Genomic DNA, 18,315 nt, shown 5'->3' with positions numbered 1-18,315 from the left:
GTGGGAAAAATTGGGAAAACTTTAAAAGTGTCCCCAAGTGCAGTTGCAAAAACCATCAAGCGCTACAAAGAAACTGGCTCACATGAGGACCTCCCCAGGAAAGGAAGACCAAGCGTCACCTTTGCTTCTGAGGATAAGTTTATCTGAGTCACCAGCCTCAGAAATCGCAGGTTAACAGCAGCTCAGATTAGAGACCAGGTCAATGCCACACAGAGTTCTAGCAGCAGACACATCTCTTCAACAACTGTTAAGAGGAGACTTTGTGCAGCAGGCCTTCATGGTAAAATAGCTGCTAGGAAACCACTGCTAAGGACAGGCAACAAGCAGAAGAGACTTGTTTGGGCTAAAGAACACAAGGAATGGACATTAGACCAGTGGAAATCTGTGCTTTGGTCTGAGGAGTCCAAATTTGAGATCTTTGGTTCCAACCACCGTGTCTTTGTGCAACGCAGAAAAGCTGAACGGATGGACTCTACATGCCTGGTTCCCACCGTGAAGCATGGAGGAGGAGGTGTGATGGTGTGGGGGTGCTTTGCTGGTGACACTATTGGGGATTTATTCAAAATTGAAGGCATACTGAACCAGCATGGCTACCACAGCATCGTGCAGCGGCATGCTATTCCATCCAGTTTGCGTTTAGTTGGACCAACATTTATTTTTCAACAGGAAAATGACTCCAAACACACCTCCAGGCTGTGTAAGGGCTATTTGACCAAGGAGGAGAGTGATGGGGTGCTACGCCAGATGACCTGGCCTCCACAGTCACCAGACCTGAACCCAATCGAGATAGTTTGGGGTGAGCTGGACCGCAGAGTCTAAGCATCTTTGGGTACTCCTTCAAGATTGTTGGAAGACCATTTTTGGTGAATACCTCTTGAAGCTCATCAAGAGAATGCCAAGAGTGTGCAAAGCAGTCATCAAAGCAAAAGGTGGATGCTTTGAAGAACCTAGAATATAAGACATATTTTCAGTTGTTTCACACTTTTTTGTTAAGTATATAATTCCACATGTGTTAATTCATAGTTTTGATGCCTTCAGTGTGAATGTACAATTTTCATAGTTATGAAAATACAGAAAAATCTTTAAATGAGAAGGTGTGTCCAAACTTGTGGTCTGTACTGTATATATTTGCGGCTGAACAGTGAGCGACACACTCAAACTGTTTTTTTTTAGATACAAATGGCCCAAAAGTGGATAATACAGAGGTTTGAACCGTGGAACTGCAAAACCACACTTGTATTTCTCGGGCCTACACCAGACTATTTTCAACAGATATATTTGTGTCTGAACAATCAGGAGACACTATTTATTTTTTACGGCAAAAAATGCCAAAAGCAGGATAATAGAGATGTTTTACCGTGGAACAGCAAAACCACAGTTATAATTTACTGGTGTATACCAGACTTTTTTGAATATATATATATTTGCGGCTGAACAGTGAGCGACACACTCAAACTGTTTTTTTTAGATACAAATGGCCCAAAAGTGGATAATTCAGAGGTTTGAACCATGGAACTGCAAAACCACACTTGTATTTCTCAGGCCTACACCAGACTATTTTCAACAGATATATTTGTGTCTGAACAATCAGGAGACACTATTTATTTTTTACGGCAAAAAATGCCAAAAGCAGGATAATAGAGATTTTTTACTGTGGAACAGCAAAACCACAGTTATAATTTACTGGTGTATACCAGGCTTTTTAAAATATATATATATTTGCGGCTGAACAGTGAGCGACACACTCAAACTGTTTTTTTTAGATACAGATGGCCCAAAAGTGGATAATACAGAGGTTTGAACCATGAAACTGCAAAGCCACACTTGTATTTCTCGGGCCTACACCAGACTATTTTCAACAGATATATTTGTGTCTGAACAATCAGGAGACACTATTTATTTTTTACGGCAAAAAATGCCAAAAGCAGGATAATAGAGATGTTTTACCGTGGAACAGCAAAACCACAGTTATAATTTACTGGTGTATACCAGACTTTTTTGAATATATATATATTTGCGGCTGAACAGTGAGCGACACACTCAAACTGTTTTTTTTAGATACAAATGGCCCAAAAGTGGATAATTCAGAGGTTTGAACCATGGAACTGCAAAACCACACTTGTATTTCTCGGGCCTACACCAGACTATTTTCAACAGATATATTTGTGTCTGAACAATCAGGAGACACTATTTATTTTTTACGGCAAAAAATGCCAAAAGCAGGATAATAGAGATTTTTTACTGTGGAACAGCAAAACCACAGTTATAATTTACTGGTGTATACCAGGCTTTTTAAAATATATATATATTTGCGGCTGAACAGTGAGCGACACACTCAAACTGTTTTTTTTAGATACAAATGGCCCATAGAACTGCAAAACCACACTTCTATTTCTCTGGCCTACACCAGACTATTTTCAACAGATATATTTGTGTCTGAAAAATCAGAGGCACACTTTTTATTTTTTTGGGGGGGGGGGGACACCAAAAGGTTAATAAGATGGGTATTTGTACATTGTGAAGGAGGAAAAAAAAAAGAGGATTTAGATTAAAAAAAAGGATTTTTCCTGGCCCCCGGGACCTGGAGCTAAGTCCAGCAATTTCAGCAACAGGAGCAGCACACAGGACTGTAATGCAGCATTTGCTGGTATAACCACTGCGTCTCCTATACAGCCTGCCTGCCTGCCTGCCTGATATACCTGGGATGGATATTAGTCCTGAGAAGGACTGTTTGTTTGATCTGGCAGCCTTTACAGACCCTACACTAACTATTTTGCAGGATATATCTCTCCCTAAATCAGCAGCGCTGTCCCTACACTGTCTGATCCGGAGCGACTGTGTCCAAGATGGCGGCGCCCGGTTTTAAATACTCGAGGTGACGCTGTGCAGCTAGCCAATCACTGTAATGCCCACAAACAACATGGCTGCGGCATTACAGTGACTGGCTGGCAATCCCTGCATGTTCATTGGCTCTGTAAAGAGCGCCAAACATGCAGAGCGGAGACCCGAGCTCCCGCCTGAGTAACCCGGAAATGCTCGGTACTCGCCGAACATCCCGAGTAGCGTGATGCTCAGGCGAGTACTGAGCAGTGTCGAGCATGTTCGCTCAACACTAGTTATAACATTACTCTGTCACTTTAACCTCTGAGTTGAAATGTATAATAAAATCTATTCCATATCAGGGTAAAATTAGCTATGTTATTTGGGATTTATCTTTATAAAACGACTTAATCATTTAAATCAAGTTTTCATGTTAAACCTTTTTTTAAAAAAAAATTGTGATTTTGTTTTACATTTTTTATGTCACTATATTTATGAAAAATCAGTCCTAAAGCATGCAATTTTGACTCGGGCTACTGAGCATCATATTAGGCTGACACTTGCTGTTTTGTATAGATCACTTCTTAAAGGGGTTGTTCAGTCCAAATCGATAAGTCTGCAGTCACTCTGCAGACTTATGAATCCTCCCAGCGAGCTCTGTGTGTTGCGGGGATTCGCCGGTTTCTGAGCCGGGACTATAGAGTATGTATGAGTTATACATACTCCCGGCCAGTGGGCGTGACCTCCATACACTTGAATGGAGCGAGGCCGCACCCTCTAGTTGGCCACGTCCACTGGACGCACTAGTCAGGATGCGGCCTCGCTCAATACAAGTGTATGGAGCAAGACCACTCACACTAGAAGATCCTTGGCCGGTGGCCGGGAGTATATATAACTCATACGTACCCGCCGTTCCCGGCTCAGAAGCCAGCAAATCCCCACAGCGCACAATGCGTGAACTCGGGGGATTCATAAGTCTGCAGTCACACAGAGTGACTGCATATTTAATGATTTGAACCGGACAACCCCTTTAATTGGTCATCTCATTACCATGATAGGCAGGATAACAATGACAGATACCTCCTATATATATAGTAACACCAGCCAAGCCCATATAATAGGTGTTTGCTGAACTCTCATCCAAAGCTATCTTTCCCAACTTCCATTCACGTATTTTTGGTGGGAAAACTGGAGAAAGCCATGTACAGACAGTCCTGATGGCGGCTCATCTCTCCAGAGAACAAAATGATCTGGAGCTTGAATTCAAACTGCCTCATTCTTATCTTTACCGACATTAGTAGAATAAACATTATATTGCTGGTTGACCCTGCTAATATAGACCAGTTCTGCAGATTTTAATCTAATGTGTATAAGGACCTTAACACAGGATCCACCATTCACAAAAGGTGATGTGATGGTCATGGCTAATCTCCCTCCCTGCTCAAAAACCTCTGTAAAAATTCAGAGAATTCTCAGAAAGCTGTCCCATAGAAGTCAATGAGCCAGAGTCAATCTATTGTTATCTACCGTCCATGTACAGAGAATTAAATGAAAAAATATAATACAGGGGAAACATTCCCTAAACATCAGAAATTTCTCTCATTTATTATCTATAGGTAACTCACCGCCTGCCATGGTTCCAAAGAGAGGCGCCTACATGACAAAGGATGTGAAACGGCTGACTGAGTTTTATCAGGTTCCTTTACGACAACCAAGTGATTTCTTTGAAGTTGTCATTAAGAAAGGTTAGTATTTGCTTTATTGGGAAGGAGAAATATGGGCGATAGCTCATGTAATGCAAAATGAGGCAGCATCGCACAGCTTTTGGATACACTTACACATCACATTTTTGTATTCTGTTAGAACTTATATTTATAATTCTCATTAGAAAATGTATCCTTCTTAGAACCCAAGTAGCAAACAACCATTGCGTAACTGGCCGGTTAACACCCATTTTTCAGTTTATAGTTCACATTGTTTTTCAATTTCACAGAAAAAAGGTAACCTGCTTATAAGTTTAAAGGGAACCAGTCAGGTGATACATGCTGCCTAAACCATGGGCAGCATGTATCAGGCACTGGTTGTACGTTACTTTTTAATGTGAGCGTATAGGCAGAGGCTTGTCAGTCACTCTCAGTGGGCTGGGAGAAGACGCCTGGGAACTGCCTGTACGACTAGTCACATGCGAGGCTATGTCCCCAGCAGCAGTGTTTCAGAGACAAACATACATGGTTGTGATCGTATATCAAGTGCTTGATACTTGCTGCCCACAGTTTAGGCAGCAAGTATCACCTGTCAGGTTCACTTTAAAGAGAACCTGTTAGCACAGTTTTCTAATGTAAAGTAAAAATATGGCTTTAATGGTTCTGGCACATTGCAATGCATTATACCAGTGATCAAAGTAATAAAAGTTAAAGTCCCACAGAGGGACTAAGTAAAAAAAATTGTTTAAAAAAATTGTAAAAATATTAAAAAAAAAATATCGCAAAAAATGAAAAAAAATTCTACCAATAAATGTGTATACTTTTGTAAAAACATAAAGAAATAAAGTACACATATTTTGAATCGCCGTGTCTCTAACAACCTGATCTATAAAACTGTCATCAAACCGCCGATAAAAAAGACGAATGTAAATAAAAATGGTATAGCTGAAAACGTCATCTTGTCCCGCAAAAAACAAGCCTCCATATTGCTCCATCAGTGGAAAAATAAAAAAAGCTAAAACTGTCAGAATAAAGCTATGCAAAAACAATTATTTTTTTCTATATAATTGTTTTTATTGTATAAAAGTGGCAAAACATTAAAAAAGACTTAAATGTAGTATTGTTGTAATCGCACTGACCCAAAGAATAAAGTTGCCTTATCACTTTTACCACACATTGGATAGCATTAAAAGAAAAGAAACAAAAACAATTCCTAAATTGCTGTTTTTTGTCCATCCTGCCTCCCAAAAATCAAAATAGAAAGCCATCAAAAAATGGTATGTGCCCAAAAATGGTACCAATAAAAACGTCAAGTCATCAAGCCCTGACATGACTCTGTCAGCAGAAATATAGAAAAATTAAAGCTCTCAAAATATGTCGATGCAAAAACTTTTTTTTGTAAAAAAAAAAAAGCATTTTTTTAGTGTGTGATAGGAGCCAAACATAAAAAACAATATAAATCTGATATCGCTGTAATCGCACCGACCCAAAGAATAAAGTCGTCTAATCACTTATACCGCATGAGGAATGGCGTAAATAAATAAATAAAATCAATTCTTCACCCGCTGTTGATTTGTTCATTCCGCTCCAAAAGTCAAATGGTACTCCTTCCATTCCAAGCCCTGTCATGCACCAAAACAATAGCTTTCCTCCACATATGGGATATCGGCGTACTAAGGAGAAATTGCACAACAAATTGTACAGTCCATTTTCTGATGTTACTCTTATGAAAATGAAAAAATTGGGGCTAAACAACATTTTTGTGGGAAAATTGTATGTTTTCATTTTCATGGGTTAACATTATAAAATTCTGTGAAGCACCTTGAACCCCTTTAGATAAATTTTTAAATTTTTCCTGCTACCCTTGCAAAAATGCAAAATTTGGGAATAAATGAACATTTTGGTGTGAAAAATTAAATGTTCATGTTTTCCTTCCACATTGCATTAATTCCTGTGAAGCACCTGAAGGGTTAATAAACTTATTGAAAGTGGTTTTTAGCACTTTGAGGAGTGTAGTTTTTAAAATGGACTCTCTTTTGCGTATTTTCTGTCACACTGGCCCCTCAATGTCGCTTTAAACTTAATGTAGTCCCTAAAAAAAAATGAGTGGCCAGGGAATCACAGACAGGGAGGAGAAGACCCTGTGTCCGACCCCTATGCCCCGAAATCTAATAAGCAGAAACATTCAAATGGTGATTAAAGAAGAACCACAAAGCGGATTTCTTCACCAAAGGTATCAATTTAATTAGTATTACAGCACCATTAAAGCCATGTCTTTACTGTACATTACAAAATCGTGCTGACAGGTTATCTTTACGGTTGATTCCCAACATTTAAAGTTATCTTCCATCCATAAGGTTTGCCATCTTATGGATTTGTGTGCCTTATAAACCTGTGGCGGTTCAGCTGCTGGGATCCCACCGATCCAGAGAATATGGCTCTGAAGTGTCTTGTTCGAGTGAAGCTTCACAGGTCACGTGCACATGTTGCACATGTTGTCCCTTAGACTATGAATAGAGCATGCATTTTTGAGCTCCGATAATAGGAAGGATAGGATGATTAATCAGTCTGGTTCTACCTGTTGAACCCTCAGCAAAATTGTCACCTATGCTATGTATTTTGTAATCTTGGGAATACCATTTAAAGTCTACGTACATCTTTATACTTTACTATATTTTTTTAAGTGTTCATTTGATTCTAAAATATGAAATTAAGCAACTTTCTAAATAGTCTTCATTAAAAAATTCCTATTGTTTTGCTGCCGTAAAGTCTGTGTAACTCCTTCACCTACCAAGTGCTGCTGCTTCAGACACTGACATATTCTGCTCTATCTGCTGTCCCTTCCTTCCTATCAGTATTAAGCTTTTTTAACATGCAGCTTCCACATTCCATTTCATAGAATATCTGTTGTTGCCTTTTTTGCACAGTTTAGGTCTTTGAAATATTTAGGTCTGTTTTACAGGGAGCCTTTCAGCCATGCGGTTTCTGACAGTTGTTCAGATGTCGCATCCAGAGTTTCTCGAGGAGGTCTCCCGGCAGTTGTGGCTGCGGATCTGGTCTGAGGTTGGTGGTACATATAGCATTCTGTCCATTTGTCTCTGTTCACTTTACTTTTATTCACTTTTATATTTCGTTTATCATACTTTTTATTTCATATCTTTTTTCTTACAAAAGGACAAGAACAGGAATGTATCCATTAACATTTCATTATATCTAATCAGATATTTTTTTTTTAGCAGAATCTTTAACTGCATTGAACGCAATGAAAATAGAATCAGCTCTTTTCAATCCATGAGATTGCATTGAGTTTCCTGTACAATATGTGATGTTATGGTATCCTATACATTGTTTCTTCAGTCTGGTTCAACTGTGTTCCTTTCTTACAGGATAAAGACATTACAGCCCCGGAGAGTATAGTGCAGGTGAGAAAAGGCTTTATGATAATAGATGTTTTACAGCATCGTACAACTGCCAACTTTCATGAGGGTACGATACCTTCAGATGCCACAATATGGAAATTCAGATGTGTCCTCCCTACCTTTCCTTTTGGCTTATGATGAGTTCAAAGTAAAGCAAAATAGTGATTTAGGTCAGGTTTCGATGGCTACCAATTACAAGCACTGCTCTGGTCTGTAAAATGTACCATATTCTTGTATACCGTGATTTTTTTTTCTTCATAGACCTTACCGGGTGAAGTTTTTACACCTTCAAAGCAAACATCTAGTCTCTTTATGGATCAGTTATGAGTTTCCCTGACTACTCTGTAGGTTTTTTTTTCATAGACAATTTTTTCCTATCTTTGTTTAGGCTGCTAAGAAAGCTGGGATGCCCGAAGATCTGACTAAAAATTTATTGTCCAAAATCACCTCCCCAGAAATCAAGAACAAGCTCAAGGAAACAACAGATAAAGCATTGGAATATGGGGTAATAATAAGCATTTTATTTTTTTTCCTCTTTTCTATTGCAGACCATTCAATGTGTGTGAAGTGGGGTCTGCTTGTATAAAGAGGCTACTAAACAACCGCCGATCAACAAACAAGCAGCTGATCATCGGTCGTTTAGTGTCCCAGGTCGGCCTCTGCAAACAGATCTTAAGCGCACTTCCGTCAAGCTTAAAAAGAATCTTTCACTATAAAACCCTCCCCCCAAACTGATATAATGTGTGCATAGCTGGAGAAATGTACAGTTGTGATAAAATTATTCCACCCCCATTGAAAAAGGAGTATTAGCAAAATTTACGAAGTTCCTGATGTTTGGAATAAACCCATTTAAATACCTCAACACAACTAATTTAAAAAGTTGGGCTCACCTAAAGAGGTGGATTTTCTAAGTCGTAGATCAGAGTGAACAACTTGGATCGGAGGCATTGATGTACGCGAGCAGGACAATCAGATAGACTATAGAACAATAAAGACCAGTAAAGCTGGGTAGGCTGGATATCAGGTAAATAAGCGGAGATGCAAGTACAAGATGCAGCAGAGCCAAATGTGCGAACAGCATATAGTAACTGCAAAGTTGAGTAGGCAATCAAACATCTTGTTGCTGGAGTGCAAGTAACACACAGGAATAGCAGAGATGAGTAGGTTGGCAAGTATGTTAATTTAGCACCTTTAGATGCTTCACAGGTATTAAAGCAATGTGGAAGGAAAAAAATGAACGTTTTAATTTTTCCCCTCAAAAATTTTAATTTTGTCCCAAATTTTGCATGTTTACAAGGGTAACAGGAGAAAATGAACAGTACAATGCAATCATACCCCATATGTGGTGGAAAACCTGAACCCATAGATGCTTCACAGAATTTTATAATGCTGAGCTGTAAAAATGAAAAAACACATTTTTCCCATACAAATGTTGCCTTTGCCCCAAATATATTTCATTTTCACAAGGATAACAGGAGAAAATTTGTTGTGCAATTTCTCCTGAGTACGACGATACCCTAATATGTGGTGGAAAACTATTGTTTGGGCGCACAGCAGGGCTCGGAAGGAAAGCAGCACTATTTGACTTTTGGAGCACATAATAGACTGAAATAGATAGTGGATGCCATATCACGTTTGCAGAGCCCTTAATGTGCCTAAACAGTGGAAACCACCTACAAGTGACTCCACTTTGGGAACTACCCCTCTTGAGGAATTCATCTAGGGATGTAGTGAGCAGTTTTAACCCTCAGGCAACTCACAGAATTGTATAACATAGGGCTCAATGAGTCAATGGAAAACTACAATTTTTTCCACTAAAATGTTACTTTGACCTCAAGTTTTCAATTTTCAAAAGGGTTAACAGAAGAAAATATACCACAAAATATGTTACGCAATTTCTCCTGAGTACGCCAATACCCCATATGTGGTCAAAAGACTACTTTTGAGGCACAGTGCAAAGCTCAAAAGGGAAGAAGCACCATATTGAAGTGCAGATTTTGCTGTTTGCAAATTGAAGTGCAGATTTTGCTGTTTGCAAATTGAAGTGCAGATTTTGCATGGTTTGAGGGTGCTACATCACATTGACGGAGCCCCTGAGGTGTCAGAACAGCACAACCCCCCATAAGTGACTCCATTTTACAAAACTTTGCAAACTACACTTCTCAATGAATTTATCTCAGGATGCAGTGGTCATATTGGCAACACTGGTGGGTCACAGAATTTTATACCATTGGGCGGTGAAGAAAAAAAACATTACAATACATTACATTTTTATCACAAAAATTTTGTTTTAGTCCCAGATTTTATATTTTCAATCAGGGAAATGGGTAAAACTGGCAACAAAATTTGTCACACAGTTTCTGCTGAACGTTGCAATACCCCATATGTGGCTGCGCAGTACTGCTTAACCACACGGCGAGTCTTGGGAGCAACAGAGCTCTATTTGACTCTTGGAGAACAAATTATTGTAGAATAGTTTGCGGACTCAATTGAAGTTTCCTTGCATTCATGTCTTTGTGCATCGGGACGGCCTGTGGGTAAGGTCTTCAGCTTTGTTCCACCCTCTCTGCTGTATCTGGGTGTCTTTTCTTCTTCTCTATTTAAAATTTCACGTTGGCGCCGTCCTAGCTGAGGGCGGCGCTTGCGCAGGTTGACCTCTTGGAAGTCTTCAGTAAAATGGCGCCGGTGACATTGAGCAATCTATACATGTGCCTGTCATGGTACATAGTTTTCCCTGCCCTGCATTTCTGTATAAAATATCATGATGTGATGTAAGTACCCATGGCCTTTCCCAGATCTTTGTTCCTCAACCATAATTTAACTTGGGCTTGTGTCAACACCGCTAGAGGACTCCCCATTGTTCTCTTAAGCAGGGAGAGAACTCACAGTACACATCTTTATAGACACATCGGAGCCATACCATGGACTAAACCATCGACTAGGAGGGGGGAAACCTCTCCTCCCCTACCCTTGGGCTGTTCCCGGTAGCCCAAGACAATGGACTTATGCGTGACCAGTGTTGTGTTGGGAGAGCTCTGGAGGAAGAAGAGTGGGGGCTCTTAGCTGCGGCAAGACCTCACGCCCGTTGGTGATTGTGGACTTATTATGGACCTTAGAAATAACATGGATTTTTGATTTGGTATGCTGCCCGCCTTAATAAACCCCGTTGGATCGTTCTTAGTCCGGTGGTCTCTTCTTGCTCTGCCGCATACCCCGTCACAAACTGGTTGGCAGCGGTGGGATCAGAGCAGAAGGAATGGAGGACAACGGCCCATCAACTGCTGGAACCAGAGCCTCAGAGTACAAGAACTGGACTGTGGTGAGCTTACAAACAAAGGCCCGTGAACTGGGGGTCAGCTACAAGGGACTCTCAAAGGAGCAGCTAACTGAGACTTTGGAAGGAGTTCACCTGCAAGAGGACGCTGAGGAAGCACCTCCACGGCCAATGGAGGAAAGGCGACAGGCAGAGGTAAGTACCCAAAAAAGTCAGTGGGCTGTGTGGTACGAGGAGGAGATGGCAATGATGGGAGAGGAGGTCTCCATAGACTATAAGATGGAGGTCATGCGAGGAGCTAAGGAGATGGCATTGCTGGGAGGCAGATAGCTTTGGAAGCAGCTAGAAGCGCAAGACAGACTGTAACCCCAGCACCCACCATGAGGAAACTCCCCAGAGTGTCCCGCAAAGATTTCAAGCCGTTCCAGGAGGCTGCAGGTGACATTGAGGGCTTCTTCCAGGACTTTGAGCATCAGTGTCGATTAATGGAAGTCCCAGAAAGGGAGCGAGTCCGACATCTGGTGGGGCTCTTAGAGGGTGGAGCTGCCGCAGCCTATAGAGCTATGGACCCTCGGGGGGACTGTGAGTATGCAGACATTAAACGGACTATTCTGGAACACTACGCTGTGACCCCAGACACTTATAGGACCCAGTTTCGTACTTTGGCCTGTGATGAGGAGGTGTCCTTCAAGATGTATGCCCACAGACTCAAACAAATATGTCATCGCTGGCTGGAGGGAGAGGAGGCCTTAACTTGGGGGGCCTTCCTCCAGGTCATCTTGAAAGAGCAGTTTTACTTCAAGTGTCCCGCTGAGATCCGAGAATGGGTGCGTGAAAGGAGACCAGCCACGGTGGAGGAAGCTGCAGCTCTAGCGGATGAGGCGCTCACCATCAAGCCTCAATGGAAAAAACTACTACTCAGTGAGAAAAGAACTACCAGCCCCTCGACAATGGCGGCCCTGGTCCTTCGGCCTCCCATACTCACCATCCCAATAGACCATCCACTCATGGTGACCTTCATGTGACAGTGCCTCGCATTACTCCTGCTCCGCCTTCGGGATTACGACGTGGAGGAAGAGTCCCAGAGCACAGATGTTATAGATGTGGGCAGCCTGGGCATCTGCAATTCCCATGTCCAGGTGTTCGGAGGCAGGACAGCTACAGACCGCCTTTGCCGGTTCATTATCTACAGACACCCTCACCAGGAGAAGAGCTGGATTCAGTCCCTGACGACTTGCCAAGTGACTCCGATACCCTGGCTCCCATACCAGGAGTCTATGGGGTGCGAGCCCCAGCCACCTGTTCTTCTGACCATCAGCACAAACATCTACAGGAGGTCGTGCTGGATGGCCAAAAGGTTGTCGGCTTCCGTGACACTGGGGCTTTTCTCACCATAGCCGATCCCTGCGTACTTCAGCCAGAAGCAGTTCAAAAGGGACCAGGAATTGCCATTGAATTGGCTGGAGGCACCCAGAGATATATTCCAAGAGCGAGGGTGACCCTGGATTATGGCTTTGGGGCCAAACAATGCGTGGTCGGTGTGATGAGCGGCCTCCCCGCAGACGTTCTTTTAGGAAATGATGTGGGACATCTGCATTGCCACTTCGTCGGTGCGGTAACCAGAAGTCAAGCCAAGAGAGCAGCAGATGGGGACGCATACAACTCATCCATGGAAATGAGGCCACCAGAACCGCCGACACCGCCGGTGAGTGATTCTTCTTGTGGGGACAATGTGAGTGATACCTGGGATAGAGTTCAGTTTCGACAAAAGGTCGATACTGACCCCACCCTAGCTAGTTTTAGAGCACGAGCTGAGACAGGGCAGTTAGGGGAGAACAGGGAAAGGATTATCCGAGAAAATGGACTTTTGTATAGGGTTACCAATGCTGCCTCCCAAGATAAGCCCTGGACTTGTAACAAACAGATGATTGTTCCTCAGAAATACAGGATTCCCCTACTACACCTTGCTCATGATATCCCTACTGCTGGCCATCAAGGCAAAACCCGCACCGAGAGACGATTGACTCAAACCTTCTATTGGCCAGGGATTTCTCAGGCAGTGGCTCATTTCTGCCGAACTTGCGATATATGTCAGTGTAGAGGGCGACCCGGAGATCACCCAAAGGCCCCTCTGCAACCACTCCCTATCATAGAAGAGCCATTTCAAAGAGTAGCTGTCGATATCATTGGGCCTCTAGCTAAGCCAAGTTGATCAGGAAAGCAGTACATTCTCACTGTTGTGGACTACGCCACCCGATATCCGGAAGCTGTGGCCTTGTCCAGTATTTCTGCAGCCAAGGTGGCCGAGGCCCTGGTTACCATTTTCACCAGAGTAGGATTTCCCAGTGAGATCTTGTCGGACCAAGGCTCCCAGTTCATGTCAGAACTAGTCCAGTGTCTGTGGCGCACCTGTGGAGTACGAGTGATTCGAACGACACCGTATCATCCACAAACAAATGGACTTTGTGAACGATTTAACGGCACTCTGAAGAATATGCTGAGGGCCTTCACGGACAGAGATTCAGACTGGGAGAAGTACCTGCCCCATCTCTTGTTTGCTAATCGGGAAGTTCCTCAGGTGTCCACCGGGTTTTCCCCCTTTGAACTCCTCTATGGAAGAAAGGTCCGAGGACCCTTAACTCTGCTCAATGAATACTGGGCGAGGCAAGTTGAAGATACAGGAGCCCCTGTTGTCCCTTATGTCCTAAAGCTGCGAGAAACCCTGGCTCAACTTGCTAGTTTCGCCCAGAGTCATGTGCATATGGCTCAAACCCGACAGAAGACCTGGTATGACCGTAAAGCACGCTATCGGGAGTTTGTAGAAGGACAACCGGTCTTAATGATTATTCCTCATCCACAAAATAAACTGCAGACCACGTGGGAGGGTCCCTTCCAAGTTCTCAAGAAACTAAATGACACCAATTACCTTCTTGCTCTAGATGATCAGGGACTAAGACAAAAGACTGTCCATGTGAATATGATTAAGGAATACCACGACCGGAACCTTCCAATGATAGCAAGCTGTCGGCTAGCTTCAGAAGACGGTCCTGAGGAAGAGGACTCCCTACCGGATCTCGTGGAAGCCACGAGAGCCCCGTCCACTGTGGAACAGGTTCCTCTGGGAGATCACCTGGACCCCTTACAGAAAGACCAGATGCTGGGAGTGCATCAACAGAGACGGGCTGCTTTCTCATCTCAACCAGGTCGAACCACCGTCACCCAACATCATGTAGACACTCAGGGTATCCGTCCCATACAACAGGCTCCTTACCGGGTACCTGAATCAGTTCGAAACACCATGCAGCACGAACTAGAGGAGATGTTACAGCTGGGGGTAATCTAGGCCTCTCATAGCCCTTGGGCCTCTCCTGTGGTGTTAGTACCAAAGAAGGATGGGAGTACTCGATTTTGTGTGGACTACAGACGACTTAATGACCATACTGTCAGTGATCCTTACCCAATGCCCCGTATTGACGAACTTCTAGACCGAATGGCTGGATCCCGATATGTCACTACCTTAGACCTCAGTAAGGGATACTGGCAAATTCCTCTGACAGAGGAAGGGAGAGGACGGTCCGCTTTTATAACCCCCTTTGGTCTGTATGAATTTCTAAGCATGCCTTTTGGAATGAAAAATGCCCCGGCAACCTTCCAGAGAATGGTAGATCAGATCCACCGGGGATGTGGGGACTTTGCTTGTGCCTACTTAGATGATATCGCCGTCTTCAGCCAGACGTGGGAGGAACATCTGAATCAAGTAGCCGTTATTCTTGACCTGATTCTTGCAGCCGGCCTAACCATTCGACCCAATAAATGTCAATTGGGGATGGGTAAAGTCCAGTACCTAGGCCATAGAGTAGGGGGAGGGAAGCTCCGTCCAGAACCTGCAAAAATCCAGGCTATTAGAGACTGGCCTGTACCCCAAACTAAGAAACAAGTTATGGCTTTTTTGGGCACTGCTAGCTACTACCGAAAATTTGTTCCTCATTTTAGCACTGTGGCCAAGCCTCTTAACGACCTGACCAAGAAAACGATGCCCAGGCTGGTAATCTGGACTCCAGCCTGTGAGGAGGCTTTTAACCGGCTGAAGGACGCCCTGGTCTGTGACCCTGTTCTGGCTGCTCCGGACTTCAAGAGGCGATTCATTGTGCAGACGGACGCCTCTGCTTATGGAATGGGAGCTGTACTCAGCCAGGTGAATGCAGCGGGGGACGAGCACCCCGTCGCCTACCTCAGCAGGAAACTGCTGGACTGAGAAGTGGCCTATGCAACTGTGGAAAAAGAATGTCTGGCTATAGTGTGGGCCCTCCGGAAACTAAAGCCTTATCTGTATGGACGAGAATTCAGTATGGTTACTGATCACAATCCCCTCACTTGGCTGAACAGAGCCTCTGGGGACAATGGACGCTTACTACGATGGAGCCTGGCTCTGCAGCCCTATAACTTTACAGTACAGTATAGAATAGGCAGCCAACACCAAAATGCAGATGCACTGTCCAGGCAGGAGGAGCCTGAGTCCAGTCAACCCTGCCTGTGTGTACTTAACAAGCGACCTGTAGAGGTCCCTCGTACGTACACAAAATTGGAGGGGAAGGAATTGTCATGGTACATAGTTTTCCCTGTCCTGCATTTCTGTATAAAATGTCATGATGTGATGTAAGTACCCATGGCCTTTCCCAGATCTTTGTTCCTCAACCATAATTTAACTTGTGCTTGTGTCAACACCGCTAGAGGACTCCCCATTGTTCTCTTAAGCAGGGGGAGAACTCACAGTACACATCTTTATAGACACATCGGAGCCATGCCATGGACTAAACCATCGACTAGGAGGGGGGAAACCTCTCCTCCCCTACCCTTGGGCTGTTCCCGGTAGCCCAAGACAATGGACTTATGCGTGACCAGTGTTGTGTTGGGAGATCTCTGGAGGAAGAAGAGTGGGGGCTCTTAGCTGCGGCAAGACCTCACGCCCGTTGGTGATTGTGGACTTATTATGGACCTTAGGAATAACATGGATTTTTGATTTGGCATGCTGCCCGCCTTAATAAACCCCGTTGGATCGTTCTTAGTCCGGTGGTCTCTTCTTGCTCTGCCGCATACCCCGTCACAGTGCCGCTCCTGGCACCATTTTCCTGAAGACTTCCAAGAGCTCAATCTGCACAAGCCCGCCCACAGCTAGGACTGCGCCGACGCAAAATTTAAAATAGATAAGAAAAAAGACCCCTATATACAGCGGAGGGGATGAAAAAAAGCTGAAGACCTCACCCACAAGGCCCGCCCCGAGGCATGACGATATGAATACAAGGAAACCTCAAACACAGATTCAAGAAAATCTACAAGATGGTTTTCTTCACCGGAGGTATCATTTTAATCACTATAACAGCGCCAATATGGCCCAGTCTGTACTTTACTTAGTAAAATGCTGCTGACAGGTTCCCTTTAAGCCCATATTGGTTAAATAATTGTATCTGAAATATGTTTTGGTAAACAACTGAAAGCCAAAACTTTGTGACACTGTCCAAATATTTCTGGACCTAACTGTATGTTATGTCCAGGAATTCAGGATTGTCATACTGAGGTTGAAAAGATTAGAGGTTCCTTGTGGTTTATACATTGACCCCTCTTGTTTAATGTATGTATGTGTCCTCTTAGTGTTGATTTACTATTGCTTCTCATTGATTTACTTTCTTTATTTTCTATTGCTGTGCAGGTTTTCGGAATGCCCTCCATAGTGGCTCATATAGATGGAAAGCCGGAGTTGTTTTTTGGATCTGATCGATTTGAGCTTCTAGCACATCTGCTGGGTCAGTATTTCGGTACAAACTAACTTCACAATACATCAAAGCAATTTCACCAGAAGTTCTGCGACTTTTGGAGTTTTCACACTAGTTCCACCCAGCTCCACCAAAATGGACTGGAGTAAGGTTTCTGGTGTGGTACACGGAAGCGCACACCAGTCATCAGACACTTTAGATTCATGAAGAGAAGTCACACCACAATCCCTCATCAAGACCAGCCTTGATGAATAGGGGTCTACATTTCTTGATTTTTACTTTATAAGCTGTGGTTAATCTGAGGACTGACTATTAGATTCTGTACATTTATATGTTGGTACTTGTCACCAGCCGCTTTGATCCAGATCCAGTGATGAGTTTCATTTTTAAAAAACAGCTTTTTACAAAATATATAATGAACTTAAACACAAAGTATATGGACATCGTCAGGGCGATTTTCTTTTTTAATGAAAAGCATTTAATTTGAACTAAAAACAATCTTAGCAATTGAGTTTCATTAAAAATGTTTGCACCATTTGATTTTTACAAGTATTTTCTTTCCTTGCTCATTACAGGCTGCAGAATGAGTTAGCTAAAAATCCGTCAGTGAGTTCATTCTGATGGAGAGTTTTGTAATATTTTCTCTAATTGCTGAACTCCTCTAAGCTGATATGATTATAAACCACATTTAGGTTTCATTCAGATGTCCAATTTTTCCGTGTATGAGAAAATCAGATCGATTATTCTGATCAGAGTTTGATTAGAATATGGTATGAGGGTCATCCGCTTTTCTCATACATGGAGAAATTAAAAAAAAAAAAAATTCTTCACCTTCTCCATTTTGACAGTCCTTGGAAATTGGACTGTATTCGGACTTTTCCCCTGCTTACCCCCTCCTTCTTTTCCTCAGACATTCCCCTCCCCCCTTGTTTCCTCCTCCTTTTTCCCCGCTGCTTTTCCTTCAATTCTCCCCTCCTTTCCTTATGTTCACAAGTTTTCCCTTGCCTTCCCTTACCCCGGTTTGGACTTAACAATTTTTATTTATAACTATTTTATTATTGTACGTTGATTATAGCTAAGCTTTACTGTTATTGTTTGAATTTCATACGTACTATTAAGAACATTTCCACCCTCACAGTTTATGTAAAAATCCCCCTAATAAAAATGATTCAAACACAAAATCCATGCATTTAAGTAAAAAAAAATTTTTTTTTGTGCAAATCCAAAGTTGATATTTTTATTACTAATTAAAAATATAATAATATGCATAGTTGGGATCATAGACCAGAGATCTATGTACAATTCTGCAGGCTTCAAAGCTGATACCT

General features: G+C 42.8%; 1 protein-coding gene across 3 annotated transcripts in view; it reads left to right on the top strand.

The window, feature by feature from the left end:
- Window positions 1–18,315, top strand: part of LOC141273494 (glutathione S-transferase kappa 1-like) — a 130,754-nt gene that overhangs the window by 22,099 nt on the left and 90,340 nt on the right. For 2 of the 3 annotated variants that reach the window (XM_073685397.1, XM_073685396.1), the window contains exons 3-7: window positions 4,437–4,565; window positions 7,486–7,586; window positions 7,910–7,945; window positions 8,331–8,447; window positions 16,924–17,017. In XM_073685397.1, coding sequence (XP_073541498.1) covers window positions 4,437–4,565; window positions 7,486–7,586; window positions 7,910–7,945; window positions 8,331–8,447; window positions 16,924–17,017 — 477 coding nt within the window. Of the gene's footprint in view, window positions 1–4,436; window positions 4,566–7,485; window positions 7,587–7,909; window positions 7,946–8,330; window positions 8,448–16,923; window positions 17,018–18,315 lie in introns of those variants that run through there. The other variant, XM_073685395.1, reaches the window with a different exon arrangement.

The sequence above is a fragment of the Phyllobates terribilis genome, unplaced genomic scaffold, assembly GCF_046119375.1.
Source record: "Phyllobates terribilis strain yellow unplaced genomic scaffold, ASM4611937v1 Scaffold_5__5_contigs__length_657084704, whole genome shotgun sequence".
Taxonomy (NCBI): Eukaryota; Metazoa; Chordata; class Amphibia; order Anura; family Dendrobatidae; genus Phyllobates; species Phyllobates terribilis.
This window is presented reverse-complemented; position numbering and strand designations above follow the sequence as displayed.